This window comes from Loxodonta africana, chromosome 16 (genome assembly GCF_030014295.1).
Source record: "Loxodonta africana isolate mLoxAfr1 chromosome 16, mLoxAfr1.hap2, whole genome shotgun sequence".
Lineage (NCBI taxonomy): Eukaryota > Metazoa > Chordata > Mammalia > Proboscidea > Elephantidae > Loxodonta > Loxodonta africana.
The window spans coordinates 71,511,570-71,529,570 of NC_087357.1; the positions used below are offsets into that span (position 1 = coordinate 71,511,570).

The following is an 18,001-nucleotide window of genomic DNA, read 5'->3' on the forward strand; positions in this document are numbered from 1 at the left end:
AAGCCTAGCTTGGGATTATGAATTCTCAGGGGAGATTTTTTTTCACAGTACCGTTTTTGTGGATCTGAGGATATCCATGGATAATGGATTCTGTTCTTTTGCTCAGATGATGAGAGTAGTGTTGCAATCACCAGACTGAACTCGGGAAGCTCCTGTGTACTGAGTGAGCCCCAACCTTTGGTGTTACCTCGAGTGCCGCAGTCTAAGGTGCTGTCCATCACCTCAAATCCGGTAAGCCCGCAGGCTAATGCACTGGAGAACCTAGGGCTGTCCTTTCCAGAGGAAATTCGCTCAGTTATTTGTCTTAATTGTATTTATTTATGATTCGTTTTTCTTTTTCAGTGAAGATATATGTTAAGTTTTCAAATTTTATTTAATTTCTGGTCCAGGCATTTATCACAATAATCCAGTGACTCTTTGCATTGATCAGTTTAATTTCAGTTAAAAAATAAATTAAGCATATTAGGATTGGTTAGGAATTTTCAGTCAACTCTTTTTTTAAAGTCATTCAGAAGCTGTGCAAATCTAGAATCAACAATAGGGTCAGCATATGTCTGTTTTGGGAAGAATGGAGGATATTCTTATGATGAAAAGAAGGACCAATCTTAGATTTTCTATGAATTTCACATTCAGTATTTTGAATTTCTTCTTTTGACTCTGTCCTTCCTTCTTTTTTTCTTGTATCTCAGCCTACCCTGTTTATTTATTTATTTTTATTTTTGCATGTGTTGACTTTTCTGCCTTTTGGCTGTTTAGTACTCATAATCCAGGTGTAGAAGGCAAACCAAAGTGAGGAAAGAACAGTCTCGAGTAAGTGTGTGGACAAGCTTAAAGGTGCCCACTTCTTGCAGGAGGCTGCTGAGCCTGGTCTCATCCTGTGTAATGATTTAGTAGTCCTAGTTCCTACATGATCGTTTCTCAGTCTTACTTGCGGGGGGAGGGGGGGTGGCGGGGGGGAGGGTTGTGGGAAACAAGGAAGAAGGAAAGAAAGAGAAAGAAAAAGGACGGTTCTAATCCTTGGGCCATGTTCATCACCATGGGTTTTACTACCAGATCTAGTCATAAGCTTTGTTGGGAGATTGGCTAGGTACTATGTAGCTAGATTCACAAAAGGCTTATTTAAAAATAAAATCAGCAAGAGCTATAAATCTTCACATCAAGGGACGAACCAGGTTCCTTTAGTGATGATAAAACACTTCTTCGTGTTGAACTGGCCTGGCTGTGGTTTGGGTGGCCTAAGGCCTAGACAGTTAACTTAGATGGTCTGGTTGTTAATGGACAGAGGAAGGAGAAGGTTAATGCAGGCATTCTTGACAGAAAGAGAGAGGAAAACACATTCCGTGGAGATGGAAGGGATAGCCAGAAGGGGCGCTGAACCCGTGACCTGAGAGAGAAAACAAGCAGGGCTCTGGAGTGGCACTGTCAGTCAGTCCAGGTAGGCTTAATCCTAACATTAGTGCAGATAAGATGAACCCAAAACCCATTGCCATCAAGCTGATTCCAACTCTTAGCGACCCTACAGGTCAGAGTAGAACTGCCCCATACGATTTTCAAGGAGTGCCTGGTGGATTCAAACCATTGGCCTTTTGGTTAGCAGTCTAACGCTTACCCACTACACCACCAGGACCCCAGATAAGATGAACTCCTTCTAATAAACAGTCTTCAGGATATAGGCTCTCACTGAAAGCTGATTGCTCCGGGGTAATTAGTGAAGGAAATAGGATTAGTTTGTGCAGAATGCAGGATTGTGTGATGATGGTGAAAGAGGAGATGAAGTTAGAATGTACCTTTTTTTTCTTTCTATTTTTTGTTCCATATTTTATTTGTGATTTTTCTTTTTAGGTTTTCTAATGAAATATAAATAATCATCATAATAATAAAGGCTCTCTTTCCCCTATGGGAGTGGCTATTACTTGCTTTCATATGGGTTGATCAGGCTTCCTCCACACACTGTCATTTAGACCTGGAGAGGAAAGACAGAACTCTGACCTTGTCATTTGACTGTGGACTCTGGGCCGCAGCTAGGGCTACTGGCCAAGATATTACAAAAGTTAAGACACAGGAGAAGAATGTAAAAGTGACCTAAATTGGAAATACTGACTTTTGGCAAAGTGGGGAAACCAAAGTTACCTTTACCAACCAATAATGAGTAACATCTTCTTTTGGCATATAGATGAATCTCTGTCAAGCAGCAAGCAGTCATCAGCCAAATGTGAATGGTCTCTGGGTTCATGGGATGCCTCTACAGCCAAGAAATCTCTCCCTAATGGACAAGCTCCTGTAAGAAAAATAAAATTTTAATAGACTATAGAGTTTAAGTAGGTCATTGAGCAATAAAGGGGAAGCAGTGTCAGTCAGTCAACGTGCATGTGTTGAGTACCTACCAAGGAACCACAGAGACACTTGGGGACTAAAACATCTCAGAGACATGGTCTTCATCTCAGGGAGCTGAGAATGTAACTGGAAAGAGAAACACAGACAGGTAAAAAGAGACCTAACCATATAGGGCATTTCTGTGAGTGAATGTCAAGTGAGTGGTATCCAGGGTGAATGTTATGGCGGCCCCAAAGACATGAGGCATTGTGCTGTGGAAGTATAGGTTTTTAAATTCTCTTTGAATTCCGGGGGTTTTAATAAGCGGAGAAAAACAGTCAGGCCTTTCTAGGTAGGAGGAAAGGTGTGGGAAAATGTTTGGAGATGGGAGAAGACACAATACTTAGGAGAGAAGGCAGATCCTTTTTGCCCTAGTAGGCTAGAAGGGGATAGGTCAGAATGCCAATGCTTCTGACTAAAGATCATTGATATGTTTTAGAATTAAAGTAGGCCATGGTATAATTAATGAGACAGAATTTGAGACCAAAAAAGGTTGGGACCAGCTTGTGGGGGCTTTTGAATGCCAGATTAAGAATTTCTGGAGATTTGAGCAATTGGAAATTTTTGAGAATTAAGATTTTATTTTAGAGGTTTTTTTTTTAAATTGTGATAAAATTTATATCTAGTGAAATGCAGATTTTAAGTGTATAATTTGATGAGTTCGATAAATGTATATACCCCGTGTAACTTACCTCACTAATGAAGGTATAGAACATTTCCATCACCCCAGAAAGTTCTCTCATGCCCCTTCCAGTTGATCCCCTATCCCCCATAGGCAACCATTGTTCTGATTTGCATCTTCGTGGATTTCGTGGCTTCTGTGTCAGGCGTCTTTTGCTCACTGTTTTTGAGATCCATCCTTACAACAGTGGTCCATTCTCTTTTACTGCTAAGTAGTATTCCAGTGTAAGAATATACCACAATTCATCTACCCATCCTGCTGCCAGTGGACTTTTGGGTTATTTCCAGGTTAGGGCTATTACAAATAAAGTCACCGTAAATATTCCTACATAATTCCTTCTGTGGCCTGTGGCCTCACTCCTTTCTGGTCAAAACCTAAAAGTAGAATTGTCGAGTCATAGGATAGGTGTATGTTTACATTTACAAGAAACTGCCACACATAACTGTTTTCCAAAGCAGTTGTATCATCTTGTACTCCCACCAGCAGTGCATGAGCTTAAGTTGAGGAGCATATATATTAATTAGAGCACATATATAAGTTAGAAATGTGAGGGTAGATTTTGCAGCAGGAGAATATGGATTAGATTGGAGCAGGAGACTGAGGTAAGGAGACTAATGGGAGAGTTCATGAGCTGCCAAGGGTCTTCACTCAAGTTGTAGCAAAGGATAAAAAGCAATGAACTATTTCAGGTGATATTGTTTAAAAAAAAAAAAATTTGTTTTAAATTCTGTGGAAGTAGAGAAAGTTAGCTCTGAGATTTCATGCTTGTGGGCGGTTTGTTTGGGGATAAAGATGAGTTTAGTCTGGGAAGAGTTTATAGTGATGGACCATCTTGTTGGAAATGTGGAGAGGTCAGGTTTGGAGGTTGATCTGAAGTCCCCTCGCTAGAAAGAATAATTGAATCCAGAAATTATGAATGAGATGCTCACGAAATGAAGATGAGCATAGGGCAGCTGAGGCCTAAGCCTTTAGTAATTAGAAAGTTCAGTTACGGCATGTAAAGAAAAGATATTAGTGAATGAGAATCTGTGAAGATGAATGCTTCGGAAGGGCGGAAGACCAGAAAGATTTCTTTCTTGTGAGTAATACTCCAAGTTTCACCCTATTTTCCTTCAGAATTCTCTAAACACAGGGTTTTTTTTTTTTGCAGTTGGAGATTTTAGTACATTCCACTTAGCAACTGAAAGATCAAGCAGAAAAAAACAGATCTGAATGATGTTTGAGCCTTTACACACACATGCACACACTTGTTGTTAGGTGCCATTGAGTCAGTTTTTGACTCATAGTGACCTCATATAGGTAGAGTAGAACTTCCCAATAGGGTTTTCTAGGTTGTAATCTTTTTTCTTTTTTTCCCTTTTTATTTTCTTGACTTTTTGTTGTTGTTGTTGAAAATATACGCAGCAAAACATGCTTCAACTCAGCAGTTTTTACGTGTCCAACTCAGGGACGCTGATGACACTCTTCAAGCTGTGCAGCCATTCTGACCCTTTTTGGTGTTGTTCTTCCCCCGGTGACACAAACTCATTGCCCCCCTAGGCTTATTATCTGACCTTTTCAGTCGGTGTTAGCTGATCTCATAGACTAGAGGCCACCAAAGTGGCCTGAAAAGTTGAAGAACTTGCCAGAACCCACAGGAGCAAGTGACAGAGCTTAGCCGCTTTTCTCTTTCAACTTCCCCTTCCATTTCATTGTGTATATATTGTCTCTTGGATGTCGTATAATAGACTCAAACTTCCTCTCACCTGCCTTAAAAATAAGAAACAAAAGAAGAAATCCTGAATCTGTAGTGTAGTGTTTAAGTTACTGAACTGTTTTGACGTGGCATTTTATCTATCAAACTGATGGAAAAGGGTAACCTCTGTTTCACAGTCGATGCAAATGCAGATCGACTCTGGTCCCACTGCTCTGAAAGGCTCTGAACCCTCTGCCTGCTTCCAGCTTTCCAAGGAACCTGGATCCGAACTCCTACGCCTGCAGGCTCCAGTTAGCTCAGCATTTGAATCTTGTCAGTGGGAGCCCACTGGTACCCCAGCTGCTGCCAAGCAGCAGTATTTGCCTTTCAGCTAAGTCTGGTGATGTTCCTTCAGCTCCAAAGAATGTCTCAAATATGGTAGAAATCTCAGTCCCTGTGGTGAACTCTTGGGAAGCACTGAGGGGTAGGTACCCTTCAGTGTACAGTGTACTTGGTGGTTGAAGATTTGGCTGTGGTGGCAGATGAATAAGGGACTTGCTTTCCCAAATCTCCATTCTAGTAAGTTAACTTACGTTTATCGTTGAAACAATGTCTTGCTTTTAAGAACAGATTCTCATGCCTGAGCTAGATTTTCTTAGGAGACTAGGCTACTTATTGAAAGGTTTTATTTTTGCTTTTTTCTCCTTAAATTTATTGTAGAGTTCAAGGTTTTATACAATGTGAGGCATGTTTCCCTGTACGTAGTGATGTTTATTACATTGTGGGTTTCTGATTTGGCCACTAGAGATCTTGATGACAAGCTACTTATGAGGCCTGGGTCCAGTACCATCCTTTCAACCCGAAATTGGCCAAATCGAGCCCCGGAGCTTAGTACGTCATCTCTGTCATATACAGTGCAGTCCATCAGGAGACGAAACCCCCCACCACGTACCCTTCATCCCATCAGCACAAGCCATTCACGCGCTGGAACGCCAAGACCTGTGGAAGAGCTCCTCAGAGGAGCCCGAGTGTAGGTTTCAAAAGCAGAATTTCTGGAAACTATGATAAAACTAATGAAGGGGAAGTTTACATAAAGAATTAAAATATAAAATAGGAATCTATGCCTGGAAACTATCATTAAATATTCTTATGATACATTGCACATTAGTTTGGATCTAATACAGAAAAAAAATGGGGTTAAATTTTTAATGAAACACAGTTATTGGGTCTTTCTTTTGATTTAACTAAAGATTTATATTTCTACAAATGTTTGCTGAAATACTACAGTTGGATTTACCAAACGAATAAGTTACATGTACTTTATTAAACATTTTGCTTAGTAGGAACATGTTTAGTGAAATTTATCCCAAAATAACAGTAAATTCTCCTCAGATGTTTTTCTATGCCATTGAGATTTGCTTATTCCACTGGCAGTGAAAACTTTATAAACCTTAGTTGCTTTTATACCAAGAAAAAGATCCGTTAGTGTTTCTTAGGAAATAACACATTCACTTTTCCCACACTTAACTCACTCAACACTGAGCCTGATTGTCCACAAAATATCTAGAAGCCATTTTTTAAAATGAAATTATTTCACTAGCTGTTGATTCATAAAACATCTTAGGATAATTGATGTCTAGAATCTATGCTCAAGGATATGAGATAGTAAAGCCACAATTGTGTTTTGAATTCAGCTTCTAAGTTAAACCTGCTTCGCTATGCTTCTCTCCCATTGTGTTATTTCTTGATTTTGATTTTTCAGTTTCTTGTTAGAGTTTATTCCAGTAGACTCACCAAAAGGGATGCCCAAAGCCACCTGCCCAAAGTCTTGTCGGGCCACCAGTGTTCTCGCCTGCTCACTAGATTGTTGACAGGGCTGCAGCTGCACCTACTTAGACCATCTGCCCTTACACTTGGGATGGGTGATCTTGATATATAATCTCTCATCCTTCTGACACTTTTTTTCCCCCAGAGTTTAAAAATAAATTGCTTTGTTACTGCTGGGGCATGAAAGTATTGTTTTCACTTACTGTCCTGGGTATAAGTAATACTGCAAGCATCTCCAAATCCTATGGAAGGAAATGAAAGTTAAGGTACTTACCTGGGTATCATAGGTATTAGTGAGAGGGAAAGCTAGAAGGTCCAGAACTGTGGAGAAATTCTATCAGATGTAAATTTACAAATCCATAATTATCAGAAAAGTACAGCACCATTCCCATTGTGTGACAGGAGGGCCAATGTCTGCTGTGTGCCTAGCATAAAGCTTCAAAAAAGTCCAAAAATACTGTAATAAAACAAAAAAAAGTAATTTTCAGAAATCCTTTTTTGAGATTTATTTACTTAAAAGTATAGGCAGCTTAAAGCTTTCTGTTCATGACGTTAAACTCATCTGCTTCACTTATCTGCATTCTGATCGGGTTGCTTGTCTTGTTCTAACTTGATGCTTTTGTATCTTGGTGTTCGCCGGTGGGATCTGCAGCCCAGGGGCAGCTGACTCGCTCTCTTCTCCGTCACCAATGCCCCTGAGCCGAAATAATCTGCTGCCACCTATTGGCTCAGCTGAGGTGGAACACCTGAGTGCAGTGGGGCCACAAAGGCAGATGGTATGTTTCTTTCACATTGCCCTTCCATGTGCTTGTTATAAAACCCATGGCAGTAATTCTGCGGGATTTCAGCTCTGGCCAGATTCATACTGGATTTTGTCAAAAGTAGAAACTAAGCTCTAGTTTAGGACAATGGAGCTTGGCTTGCAGTTACCATGCCTGCCAGGGCTGATGTAGGACATGCACTGATCCCACCACAAATAGTTCAACTCTTTCTGTCTGTAACTTTTGTCTCCTCTGCAGAAACCCCATAGCGATTCCAGTCGAGCCCGAAGCGCAGCGGTAGATGAGCCGAACCATCAGCAGCCCCAGGAGAGGCTCCTTTTACCTGACTTTTTCTCCAGGCCCAACACAACTCAGTCATTTCTGGTAGAGTGACATACTTCCTCTAAGGTCTTGATAGTTGAGAAAAGAAATGGGCAAAAAAAAAAAAAAAAAGTTTGGCAGACTCTTAAGGCTTTACATAGTGGCCTAATAAGCTCCAAGAATAAAAACTGAGTTTCTGATGATAAAAAGTGTTGCAGACACATTTTGTTAAAATTCTAACTGGTCCCTGCAACTCACTGAAGTACTAGGAATTCTTTTAACATGTTGGTAAAATGCCTTATACATAAATTATAAATTCTAAACAATTTGAAGTTTAGATACCTATTTTCTGAGCATAAGCAAAATAATGTTAAACTCCGGTACATATCAGATAAGCACAACTTCACTCTCCAGCCCAGCTCTTACGGAATTGTACCAAACGTGGTATCAGATCATGATTTGGACTGGTGGATTAGTGAGATTGGACTTTGATTTCTGTTCACTCGAGTCTGGAGTGCTGATATCGCCTCCCATTTACTGTGCAATTATGAGCCCTTTTACTTCTAAGCATTAGAGAAAACCTGGATGGGAGGATGGGGATCAGGCACTGACCTTGCCTCTCTGAAGGCAGGAGCTCAGCACCACCTCATCTGCTTTGTGGTAATAGGTTTGGGGAAGTGACTGGGGCCACACTTAGTGCCAGGAACCAGGACCCCACATCCTGCACCATTCTCCAGGATGGTGGAGTTTGCAGCCACCTCACCCCAACTCATGACCCTTGAACTGTACCAGCCTAAAGCACCATACGACCTTTCCTCCATGAGAGAAGCAGTGAGAACATAAGTCAGGGGACCTCAAGGCTTCATCTAGGGGGTGATGCGCCCAAAACAAGGGCAAAGGGGAAACGAGCATTAATGACTCTTATTCACTATGGACCCCCAGGAAGTGTGAGAGCCTCTGTTGAATTTGTTTTCTCATAATTTAATCCAGAATATTTGTTAAGCAGTGTTTGATGAGCATATTCTATAGGCTGAATTCTTTGCTACCAAAAACAACTTTTGGTTGCCTTCAGAATAAAACTGAACAGAGACAAACATTACAAAGCTTTTTCTTTTTCAGATGTTTTTAACAGTAACAAAAGTAAAAATTACTTTTTAGCCATTTCTCTCCCACTTTGGTATCGTAAAAAGGGAGCTATTCAAAGTAATTAATGATCATTGTAATTAAGTGGTTTTGTAATTAAGAGCCTGAGGTCTGAATCCTGGGCCTGGCACTGCTGGACTAGCACCTGCTCCTTGGTGTTCTTACCTAGGAAGAGTTAGCAAACTACAGCTCACTGGCCATCCAGATAATTGTGCCTGTTTTTATGAGTAAAGTTTTATTGGGAAATAGGCACGTTTGTTTTTGTGACTGTTACTGGACACAGCCACTCATTCGTTTCTGTACTGTCTGTGGCTGCCCCTGCACTACAGCAGCACTGAGTAGATGCAGCAGTAACTGTGTGGCCCACAGTGCCTGTCCGGCCCTTCACAGAAAATAAGTGTGCTGACTCCGGGTCTAGGATATGGGGACTTGCCCAGAAAATGTTTTAAGATTCCTTCCCAATTCCTGAAATCTATTGATTGCAGCGCTCTGACAGGGAACTATTACTTGAGAAGTCCTAGCAGCTCGCTCTTGGATATTCATATTTTAATATTTTAGTCGTATCTTTAAATTCCTTGAGGTAATTTTGAAATGTTTGAGCTTCATAAAGGTAACAGAGTGAATGAAAATGACATCTAAAATAAGATGGTAAGGTCACAGGTGTTCCAATATTGCTGAAAAGGCCAATTCTGTTAATCAGTTGTCAGGCAATAAAGAGAAATTAGATAAAACTCTTGGAAGCTAACTGTAATATTAAAGCATGTGGATTATTTATAAATGCTGAGTTTTTTTTTTTTAAAGGTATATTAATAAAGTTGTAGAATTTGCTATTTTTACAAGTTAATGGCTTTCTGGGCCTCTGGCTTGGGAATTTCTACTGAATTCAGCACAGAGCATTCAAGCCAACTTGTCACTCAGGTTGGCAGATGATGCTTTCTTTTTACATTATCGTCTGACTTCAACGTTCTCCTTTGTAAACATACTGAGGTATTATGCTACCCTTTGAAAGAAGTCACATTGTTAAGAAGTCTCATCTTTCCCCTTTCAGCCGGATACACAGTGTCATCGTTCATGTGCCATTGAGTGTCCTCATCAGGCCCGCCCTGGCAGGGGATCAGCAGGTGCGGCGACACTTCACTGCTGTTCCGATATGCTAAGACCCTAGCTTTGTCTTTTTTTCAATATTTATTTTCCCTTCCTCCTGATTTCCTATTTCCTTTTTCTATATCTCTGTAAACCATCTCAAATTCATTTTGGAAGATGGGTTTAACTAAAAGACAGGTCTACTGCTCAGTCAAAAAGTTCCAAAATTTCAGTTTTCTCCTGCTGTATAGATTAACTTCTCACAATTCTAGCAAAGTAAGTAGACAGTACTTTTTGTTTTTTAATCTAAATAACTAAGCCAGAGAAGTCACTTTTATAACATTCAAAATTCTCTTCGAGAACATGGCATGGCTTTTATTATGTCAGCAGAATACACGTTGTACAGATTATAGTGCTTCGATTAGTTAACTTGTTAGGCAAACGTAAAGGAAATTCTAAATCGTCAGTATGTGCTCAGAGTCAGCTCCTGGCTCATTAACTCCTTTTTGATCTCTAGATTTTACTCTATAGATTCTATTAACATAGGATGGTTAGGGGAAAATTTAGGGATGTCTGAATTCCCCCTGTGCTGGCCTTCTCTCCACCAGCAAGGCCGTTCTCGTCATGCAGTAGGTGAGATGTACGCATACTGGGCAGCTGAAATGTTCACTGTTCAGAAGATGAGTCAGCAGGTACAGGAAAACCTGTTCTGCCTCAAGCATCTGTATAGTCCAGGGGGACTCTCAGCTCAGTGCCTAGCAGCACCGTTAGTAGTCTCTGAATGCTTTCAGGTGATGCTGCTTCTCGGCTCGCTCCTCTTGGGGAAGCAATCCGGCCCCTAAGCTATGGTTATTACATTCAGCCAGGAGAACGGTCAGGTGTGAATACATGGTATCACTCGTTAAATAATATCTAAACGAAATAAACCTTTTTAATTAGTGGGCTCTTCTCCAACCTAGATTACTGTTTACATATCTTAAGAATAAAGGCTTGAAAACCCTATGGGGCAGTTCTACTCTGTCCTTATAGGGTTGCTATGAGATGGAATCCACTAGCAATGGGTTTGGTTTTGGGTTTTTTTCGGTCAACATACACTACTTTGTTCCAGTCTCTAAAATTAAAGTCCAACTGATAATTGGAGCAAAAAAGCCTTTAGATAAGATTTTGAGAATTATTACCAAATCTGGAATGTCTACTGATGTTACTCTTTCATGATAGGTCCTCAGTTACATGGGTCTACAAAATCTCAAAGCAGAGGTGGACCGGTCTCTAGAACCAGGCAAGGACTATAGGGCAAATGAGAAGAGCCTGGTATCAGGCTGCGGGAAACACATCTGAAGAGTTAATGGACCAGTGCTGTCATCTCCTCATGCAGACTTTATAGACAAAAACCACCTGAAACCATCTTCATGAAGAGTTACTTTGGTTGGCTGACTGAGAAAAACACAACAGAGTATCTGCCAAAGATTACATGGGTATTGCTTCTATCTCCAGTTACTTTTTTTTTTTTTTTCCTTCAGTAAAAGTTAACCTATTTCACCGGACAGGAAAGTTTGTACCCAAAGATATAACAATGAAAAATTACCCTCAAATCGCAGCTCATGTTGTCTGTTAACAATGATCAGTTCAATTATTACAGGATTCTATGAGACTGCACATACACACAAAACAGCAAATGACTGGTAACATTAGTTATCACTGGCTTCAGAACACTTCTGCTTGTATTTTCTGTTTTAATTGTATAAGTTATTTTTAGGACCTAGTGCTGTCAATCTGAGCCACTCATCAAACAGACGTCATTTCTAAAGCTTTCTCTAGCTCTCCAATCCTAGAGGCAGATAGATATGGAAGGGGTAACCAAAGACAAAAGTGTTGAGGATAAGTGTAAATGAACATTTTATGTATTTTTCAGATAGGCTAGCTCAGCCTCACATTTCTTGCTTGATATTAGGTTATGCTTATTTTCTACTTAAAGTACCTTGCTAGTCTTATTTTTTCCAAATATTAAACTCATCTTGCCAAATTTCCGCCTGCAAGCACTAGGAAAGTCAATTTAAAAATACTTTGTAGACTCTTGCTGTTAATGAGCCACCAAGGTGCAATTCCTTAAAAATTTAAGAAACCCTGGCAATTAGTCCAGTATAAATATATCCCATGGTAAATGGCTTTTGATGTAAGAGCAGAAGTCAAGAGCTTTGGTATTCTGATGTCACCACGGACCATTTACTGAGGGCACTCATTAACGCAGCAGTGATTTTAACTATGGCTTAAATTTACACACCATTTAATTTCATTGAATATTAATTCTGATTATCATATCAGTTTTAGATCTTACTGTTTATCTTCAGAGTGGATAATTCAAGTGATCATAAACTGGGGTAACTTTATTTTACTACAATGTTCTAATGCTATCACACAAAGACAGATGCTTCAGATTGCATTCAATTATATTTTTAATAGAATTAAAGAGTATTTTTTAACCTTTTTGTAATTAGAAACTGAAAATGTGTCATGTGCTTACCTCAGATAAATTATGATATATAAAGCTTGGTATTAAGGCTTGTTTTATGCATATGGTATTGAATAGGTTAATCTACAAGTTGGAGATTTAAAGTTGGACAGTCCCCCAAAATTGTTTTTATATACTCTAATGAATACATACCAACTCAATTTAAGTGAGAAGCTGTACTATTCTCGCAAACCAACACCGTAAGTATAAGCATTACGACAAACCGCTGGGTTAAGATGGCTAGCCTTCAAAGTGAAGAGTCAGAAGGGGCCTCTAAGAAGTCATGTACCCCACCTCCCTCCGCCCTTTGTAGATGAGGAAACCAGGGGAGGCGAGCTCAGTGACCTGCCCACAGACGTTTGGCAGGTAGAGGCGGGACTACAACTCACGTCTCTTTATGCTCCTGAAACCGGGGTGTCTGCTGTAAGGCTGCATGAGGCTACTTTCCTTCCCTCTTCTCTAACCTGAACACCATCCAGCTTTCTTCCACATCGTATTTTAAATCATCACTGGGATAATTTTTAAAGCCCCAGAACAATAGTCATTTTTACTTGTTTATTTAATCATATATGTCTTTAAAAATGCTTCAAGTAATTCAAACACATGTTACTCCTATACTTCAAGTACAGCAGATAGAACCTAACCGAGTAAAACAAAAAGGAGGGCAGGTCTGTTCAAGGTCACTACGCCTGAAAGCAAGCTGGCAGGTACTGGAAGGCAGCTGTCTGGCAGGTGCTGAAGGAGTTCTAGGCAGAGTCCCTGTTCTAATGGACGTGTACATCACTGAGTACTCTGCAGCTCACTCTGGACAGAGCCACATCCTAGACACAGTTCCGCTTAGACAAGAGCCAAAGAAGCAAGTATACCATCAGGAAGTTTACCGCCCTCCCCGACCCCTCCAACCACCACCACCAAATTCCTTTAAGTGAGGACCTCACAGAATGTCGAGTGGTTTCCAGGAAATACTAAGATCAGGCTGAGAGATTCTGCTTGGTTTACATAGTTGATCTGAGCAATTTAGGCTGGAAAGACAAGTTCTCTTGGGTTGACTGGTGTCTTCAAATCTTGACTGCAACTTGTCTATAAAACGCCTTTGAAGAAAAAAATTCCATTACTTCTTTTCTTTCTTGAGAGATGTCTTTTTCCCTCCTCCTTTGGAAGGTTTGCAGTATTTTGCTTCCATCTGAGCCAGAAAATTGTCCATTTCCTTTTGCCGATCCTTTTGTCTGCTCTGTTTGGAAAGTTAAAGCACAAGGTTTCAAAACAGCACTATCCACAAAGTGGTGGCCAGGGGCTGGAATGAGGGGATCATGGGGAGTGACTGGTAATGGGTACAGGGTTTCTTTTTGGGTAATGAGAATGTTCCAGAATTAGTGGTGATGGTTGTACAACTTTGTGAATTTATGAAAATCCAATGAATAGTACACTTTAAAAGGTGAATATATAGTATGTGAACTGATCTTATAAAAAAAAGGAAAAAAAAAAAACAAACAATCCACAACGCTACACTTATACTCCAAAGAAAACAGGAGCAATGGGAATCAGAACATGAAGGAGCTGGCGGCAGCCTTCACAGACAACACGCCAAGTTTACCTGGATGGCCACTTTCAAATTATCCACCCCTTCACTGAGCCCCAACTCCTTCCTGCTTCTTTCTGCTTCTTTAGCCTCCTCCTGAGCCTGAAACAGAAACTCATGTGAGACTCCACGGCAACCTAAAAAATGCTTAATAACACAGTTTCCCAAAAGCAAACCTATGATCAGAGTGAAAATCCATTCAATTTGGGAGTTACATGAACAGATAAAAAGAATCAACTTACATAAATGTTCACTAAAAGGCAACATGGCTGAGATCAAGTCCACTGATTCTAATTAGCATTTCTAAATCTGAGCTTTTCCCATTTTCACTTGCTAGGGGATCCATTAGGACATCAGTGCTCATAAACCACATGGTGATAAAAAGGAAAACAAAATGCCAGGATTGCTAGGAAAGGCCACTTCACCAAAGATGCCCTCGGAAGTGTGGCCAGCACACAGGCACTTCAGATTCGTCCTGTGAGCTCAGTTTACACGTGTGACTGGTGGCAGCCTCGGAAGCAACCTTGGTTTACAGAATTTCTCCCCAAACAATCCTAGGGTAATTGTTTCCAAAATACCACAGGAACACCTTGCGAAAGTTAGTAAGTCTGCTCTTCAGGGCAACAAATATAAGAGGCCCAAACTCTTACGAATTTTCTGAGTAGCAGTCAATACTGTTAACACTGGGAATGATGATCTATTAAACCAAACCAAACCCACTGCCATCCAATAAAGACAGACAGATTCCACCTTTTACTTATGATCCTTATATTCAAAGTATCTCCTAAATCCCACATCCCAAGTTCCCTGGAGAGTAAAAGCTATGCCCTTTTCCTCTCAAACTGTAGAGGCAAGTTCCTCAAACTAGTATCCCCTGACTGAATACAGCTGGGTTCAGTTTCACCCAAGAAACTGATTACTAGCTTAAGACAGCTCGAGTCTAAGCAGATTACCCTTTGAGCCAAAATGATGATCTTGATACACATTCCATTTCTCCCCATTGATCCCCAACATACAAATGGCAGCACCTTTTATCTAGGCAACTCAGGCAGCCCTTAAAATGTTCACCCCCCACAAAATGTGAGCTTCACCTCATGTGTATCTTGTATCTAAAAGCTGCTGACCTTTTCCCCATATTCGCCCACACAAAATAAATGCACCTCAGGTACCCACTAAAGATCTAAAATTTTAAATTGTCTGCTCGCCATGGAGCGCTTGCTGCCAAAACCAGGTGGAAGCAATGATTACTTCAGTGCTTTTCCCAAAAGACCAGAGGCACAAATGTTCGCTACCTTGAATCCACTCCCATAACTCCACCACTCCTTAAGCACCTTTCTTCTGCCACCACCCTCCACCCACACCAACTCCACAGGAATACTGGGTGTAAAGGACACACAGACCCCAATTCTTGATTTTTGACAAAATGAGTTTCTCAAAAGTGTGGTTGGATAGATACCTTCATCAGAATAAACTTTTGTTTAAAAAAACATATGTATCCTGGGCTCAGAAACCTGCAATTTTAACAAAACACAGTCTCTGCCACCTTCTTCCCTTCAACTTAGAACCACTGTCTAGCCTACGTACCTGGACTCCATTACTGTACCTCCTGAGAAATGCCTCAGCAGAGCCACAAGAATCAGCCCAAATGAAGACCATTTCACTGTCACTTTAAGATGATACTAAACAATCCATGCAGTAAAATCTTGAGCACAATATAGTAGGAAAAAAAGTTTCTGTAGATGAGTTGCTATGCTCATTTTATTAGATAAGAATAATCAACAAGTTAGAGAGCCCTGGTAGCACAATGGTCAAGTGCTTGGCTGCTAACTGAAAGGTCCGTGGTTCGAACTCACCAGTCGCTCTACAGGAGAAAAAACATGGCGATCTGCTCTGTAAAGATTACAGCCAAGAAAACCCTATGGGGCAGTTCTACTCTGTCATAAGGGTCATTATGAGTTCGAATCAACAATAACAACAATGTAGTAAGTTAACCCTTAATCTTATTTCAGTGGCTTTGTATATATTTCCATTATTGTAAATATCCTCAAATTCTTTTCAGAAACAAGATATAAATAATAACTAGCATTTAAAATCGTACCCTCCTTTTCCTTGCATTCATCTTCTGTTTCGATTCTTTGACAAAGGCTTTATAGGCTGGGACCTCTCCGGTGTCAATGGCTTGCTGGATGATGTTCCGTATTCTGGGTTCCTCTGTGTATTCCACACACAGCACGGACGCCATGATCTGATCCATGTCGCCCTTGAAATCCAGGTAGGCCTGTTTAATATCAGCCAGCTCCTCTTCAGAACCTTTGTATGTCTTTTCAAAAGCCTGAATATCCTCTAGAGAGATCTGAACAGATAAAGGAGATAAGCCTTGAGAACCTTATTTTAAATAAAAAGTACACTAATAAAACGAGAGATGATTTAGGTGTTGAAACGTTTCTCCCCAAATGTTCCTTGTGCCGAAACTTGCAAGAAACCAGGTTTTCTATGCCTAAGCTTTTCCAGAGTTCTCCCTAGTCCAGCTTTGAACACTGCTGAACTAGTGACCAAGAAAATTTAAATAACGTTTCCAAAGGTGAGAAAACAGAAAAACATTTAGGACTTCCATCCACTTGAATATCTAAGATAAAGTATATCCTGTAAAAAAATAAATCTTCCCTTTTCATTGCAGCAGTCACACTCCAGCAACAGGAAATTAAAGGCCCTTTTCGATAAGTATACCAAAAAAAACCCAAACCCAATGCCGTCGAGTCGATTCCGACTCATAGCGACCCTATAGGACAGGGTAGAACTAACTGCCCCACAGAGTTTCCAAGGAGCGCCTGGAGGATTCGAACTGCCGACCCTTTGGTTAGCAGCCGTACCACTTAACCACTACGCCATCAGAGTTTCCATTCAATAAATATACACACTTTTTTGGGGGTGGGGGGGCCAAACTCAAATTCCTCATTCGTACAGAATTCACACAAAATGCAGAGCCTTAAGATACATCCGATAAACGTTTGTTGACTGAGTGAAGAGAAAGGGCACGAAGGAGCCTCCGGAGCCCCCACCTTTTTGAAGAGCAACCTCCAGTACGTCTCCCAGTCCCGGTCTGGGCTGAGGGCGGCGGAGTCCTCGTCCACCGTCCCCTGCTCATCGTACACTGCTCTCTGCTCTCTGTCGCTCAGAACCGAATAGACTCTCCCGAGGATCTGCGGGAAAAGGGCACCCTCCAGTCACCCCGGCAGCGCCCACAGAAGCCGCGCCGCGGGAACCACCGACAACGCCAGGTCGCCATCAGCGTACCCCCCGGGCAGGGCCGCGTGGCCCGAAGACTGGGCGGCGAGTCCGCCTTGGGTGGGCGCTCGCGCACCTGGAAGCGGCGGGTGGCGTCCTCCTTGTCGCCCTCTCCCACCCGGTCCGGGTGCACCTGCAGGGACACCCTGCGGTAGCCGCGTCGGACCTCGCCCTCAGAAGCCTGGCGCCGGACGCCCAGCACCCGGTACAGGTCGGCGGTGCCGAACACCTCCTGGCACAGCTCCAGCAGCCCCATGGCGGGCACGGCACCGCAGCAGGCGGCTGGCCCCGCGCCCTCAGCTGCAGCCGCGGCCGCTTCCTTTTCCCGCGCAAAAAGCCCAGGGCGCCTGCGTCACAGGAGGCGCGCGACGGGGCGGGGCACGCTTTACGGCAGCCGGAAACGATCTGGAGGGCGGGGTAAGGGGCAGAGCCGGGGGCGGAGCCGGCATCCCCCGTCTGCCGCCCGGCGCGGAGAGGCCGCTCGAACCTCCTTCCGCAGCGGAAGCAGCTGTAGCCCGGGGCCCGCCACACCCTCCCCCTACCCGGGAAAGCTCGCCGTCGGCCTTCCCTCCAGAGTCCGGCGCGGGAGCTCACTCCGTAACGTGAACGTCTCACGAGGTTGAAGCTGTGAAATTGCCAGTTTTTAACACAGAAGTCTAACATTTAGCATTGGGCAGTTTCACGTGGCTCAACCTAAGGGTTAAACAGATTTTTCAAAGACAATCCTGACGTGTTTGTAGAACTGAAGGCCCAGGTACCGCTG

General features: G+C 42.0%; 2 protein-coding genes across 7 annotated transcripts in view; one reads left to right on the forward strand and one right to left on the reverse strand.

Moving 5' to 3' along the window:
- The window catches only part of FAM149B1 (family with sequence similarity 149 member B1), a 46,427-nt gene extending 32,562 nt beyond the window's left edge, over window positions 1-13,865 (forward strand). For 4 of the 5 annotated variants that reach the window (XM_003409060.4, XM_010589225.3, XM_023547069.2 and 1 more), the window contains 7 exons: window positions 107-231; window positions 2,174-2,280; window positions 5,536-5,760; window positions 7,210-7,333; window positions 7,577-7,702; window positions 9,831-9,903; window positions 11,084-13,865. In XM_003409060.4, the coding sequence (XP_003409108.2) occupies window positions 107-231; window positions 2,174-2,280; window positions 5,536-5,760; window positions 7,210-7,333; window positions 7,577-7,702; window positions 9,831-9,903; window positions 11,084-11,157 (854 nt within the window). In that variant the 3' untranslated portion in view covers window positions 11,158-13,865. The remainder of the gene's footprint in view (window positions 1-106; window positions 232-2,173; window positions 2,281-5,535; window positions 5,761-7,209; window positions 7,334-7,576; window positions 7,703-9,830; window positions 9,904-11,083) is intronic. The other variant, XM_023547067.2, reaches the window with a different exon arrangement.
- DNAJC9 (DnaJ heat shock protein family (Hsp40) member C9) lies at window positions 11,348-17,919 on the reverse strand. Of its 2 annotated transcripts, none has more exons than XM_064269714.1 (5): window positions 17,248-17,919; window positions 17,013-17,153; window positions 16,052-16,306; window positions 13,969-14,055; window positions 11,348-13,605 (listed from the first exon to the last, which is right to left on the reverse strand). In XM_064269714.1, exons 1-5 carry the CDS (start codon window positions 17,899-17,901, stop codon window positions 13,486-13,488), a joined length of 1,257 nt encoding a protein of 418 aa, XP_064125784.1. In that variant the 5' UTR covers window positions 17,902-17,919; the 3' UTR covers window positions 11,348-13,485. The 2 variants fall into 2 exon arrangements, with proteins under 2 accessions (XP_064125784.1, XP_003408944.1); XM_003408896.4 differs by having other exon boundaries at window positions 17,315-17,549.
- Between the last annotated feature and the right edge of the window lie 82 nt (window positions 17,920-18,001).

Bases quoted from the DNA above. Each gene is read 5' to 3' on its own strand.
- DNAJC9 (XM_064269714.1), bottom strand. From the start codon at position 17,901: ATGTTAGACTTCTGTGTTAAAAACTGGCAATTTCACAGCTTCAACCTC. The intron at 14,056-16,051 runs GTACGATTTTAA...TTTCTGTTTCAG, and splicing joins TGAATGCAAGGAAAAGGAGG to GCTCAGGAGGAGGCTAAAGA. The intron at 13,606-13,968 runs GTAAACTTGGCG...CTTTCCAAACAG, and splicing joins ATTTGAAAGTGGCCATCCAG to AGCAGACAAAAGGATCGGCA.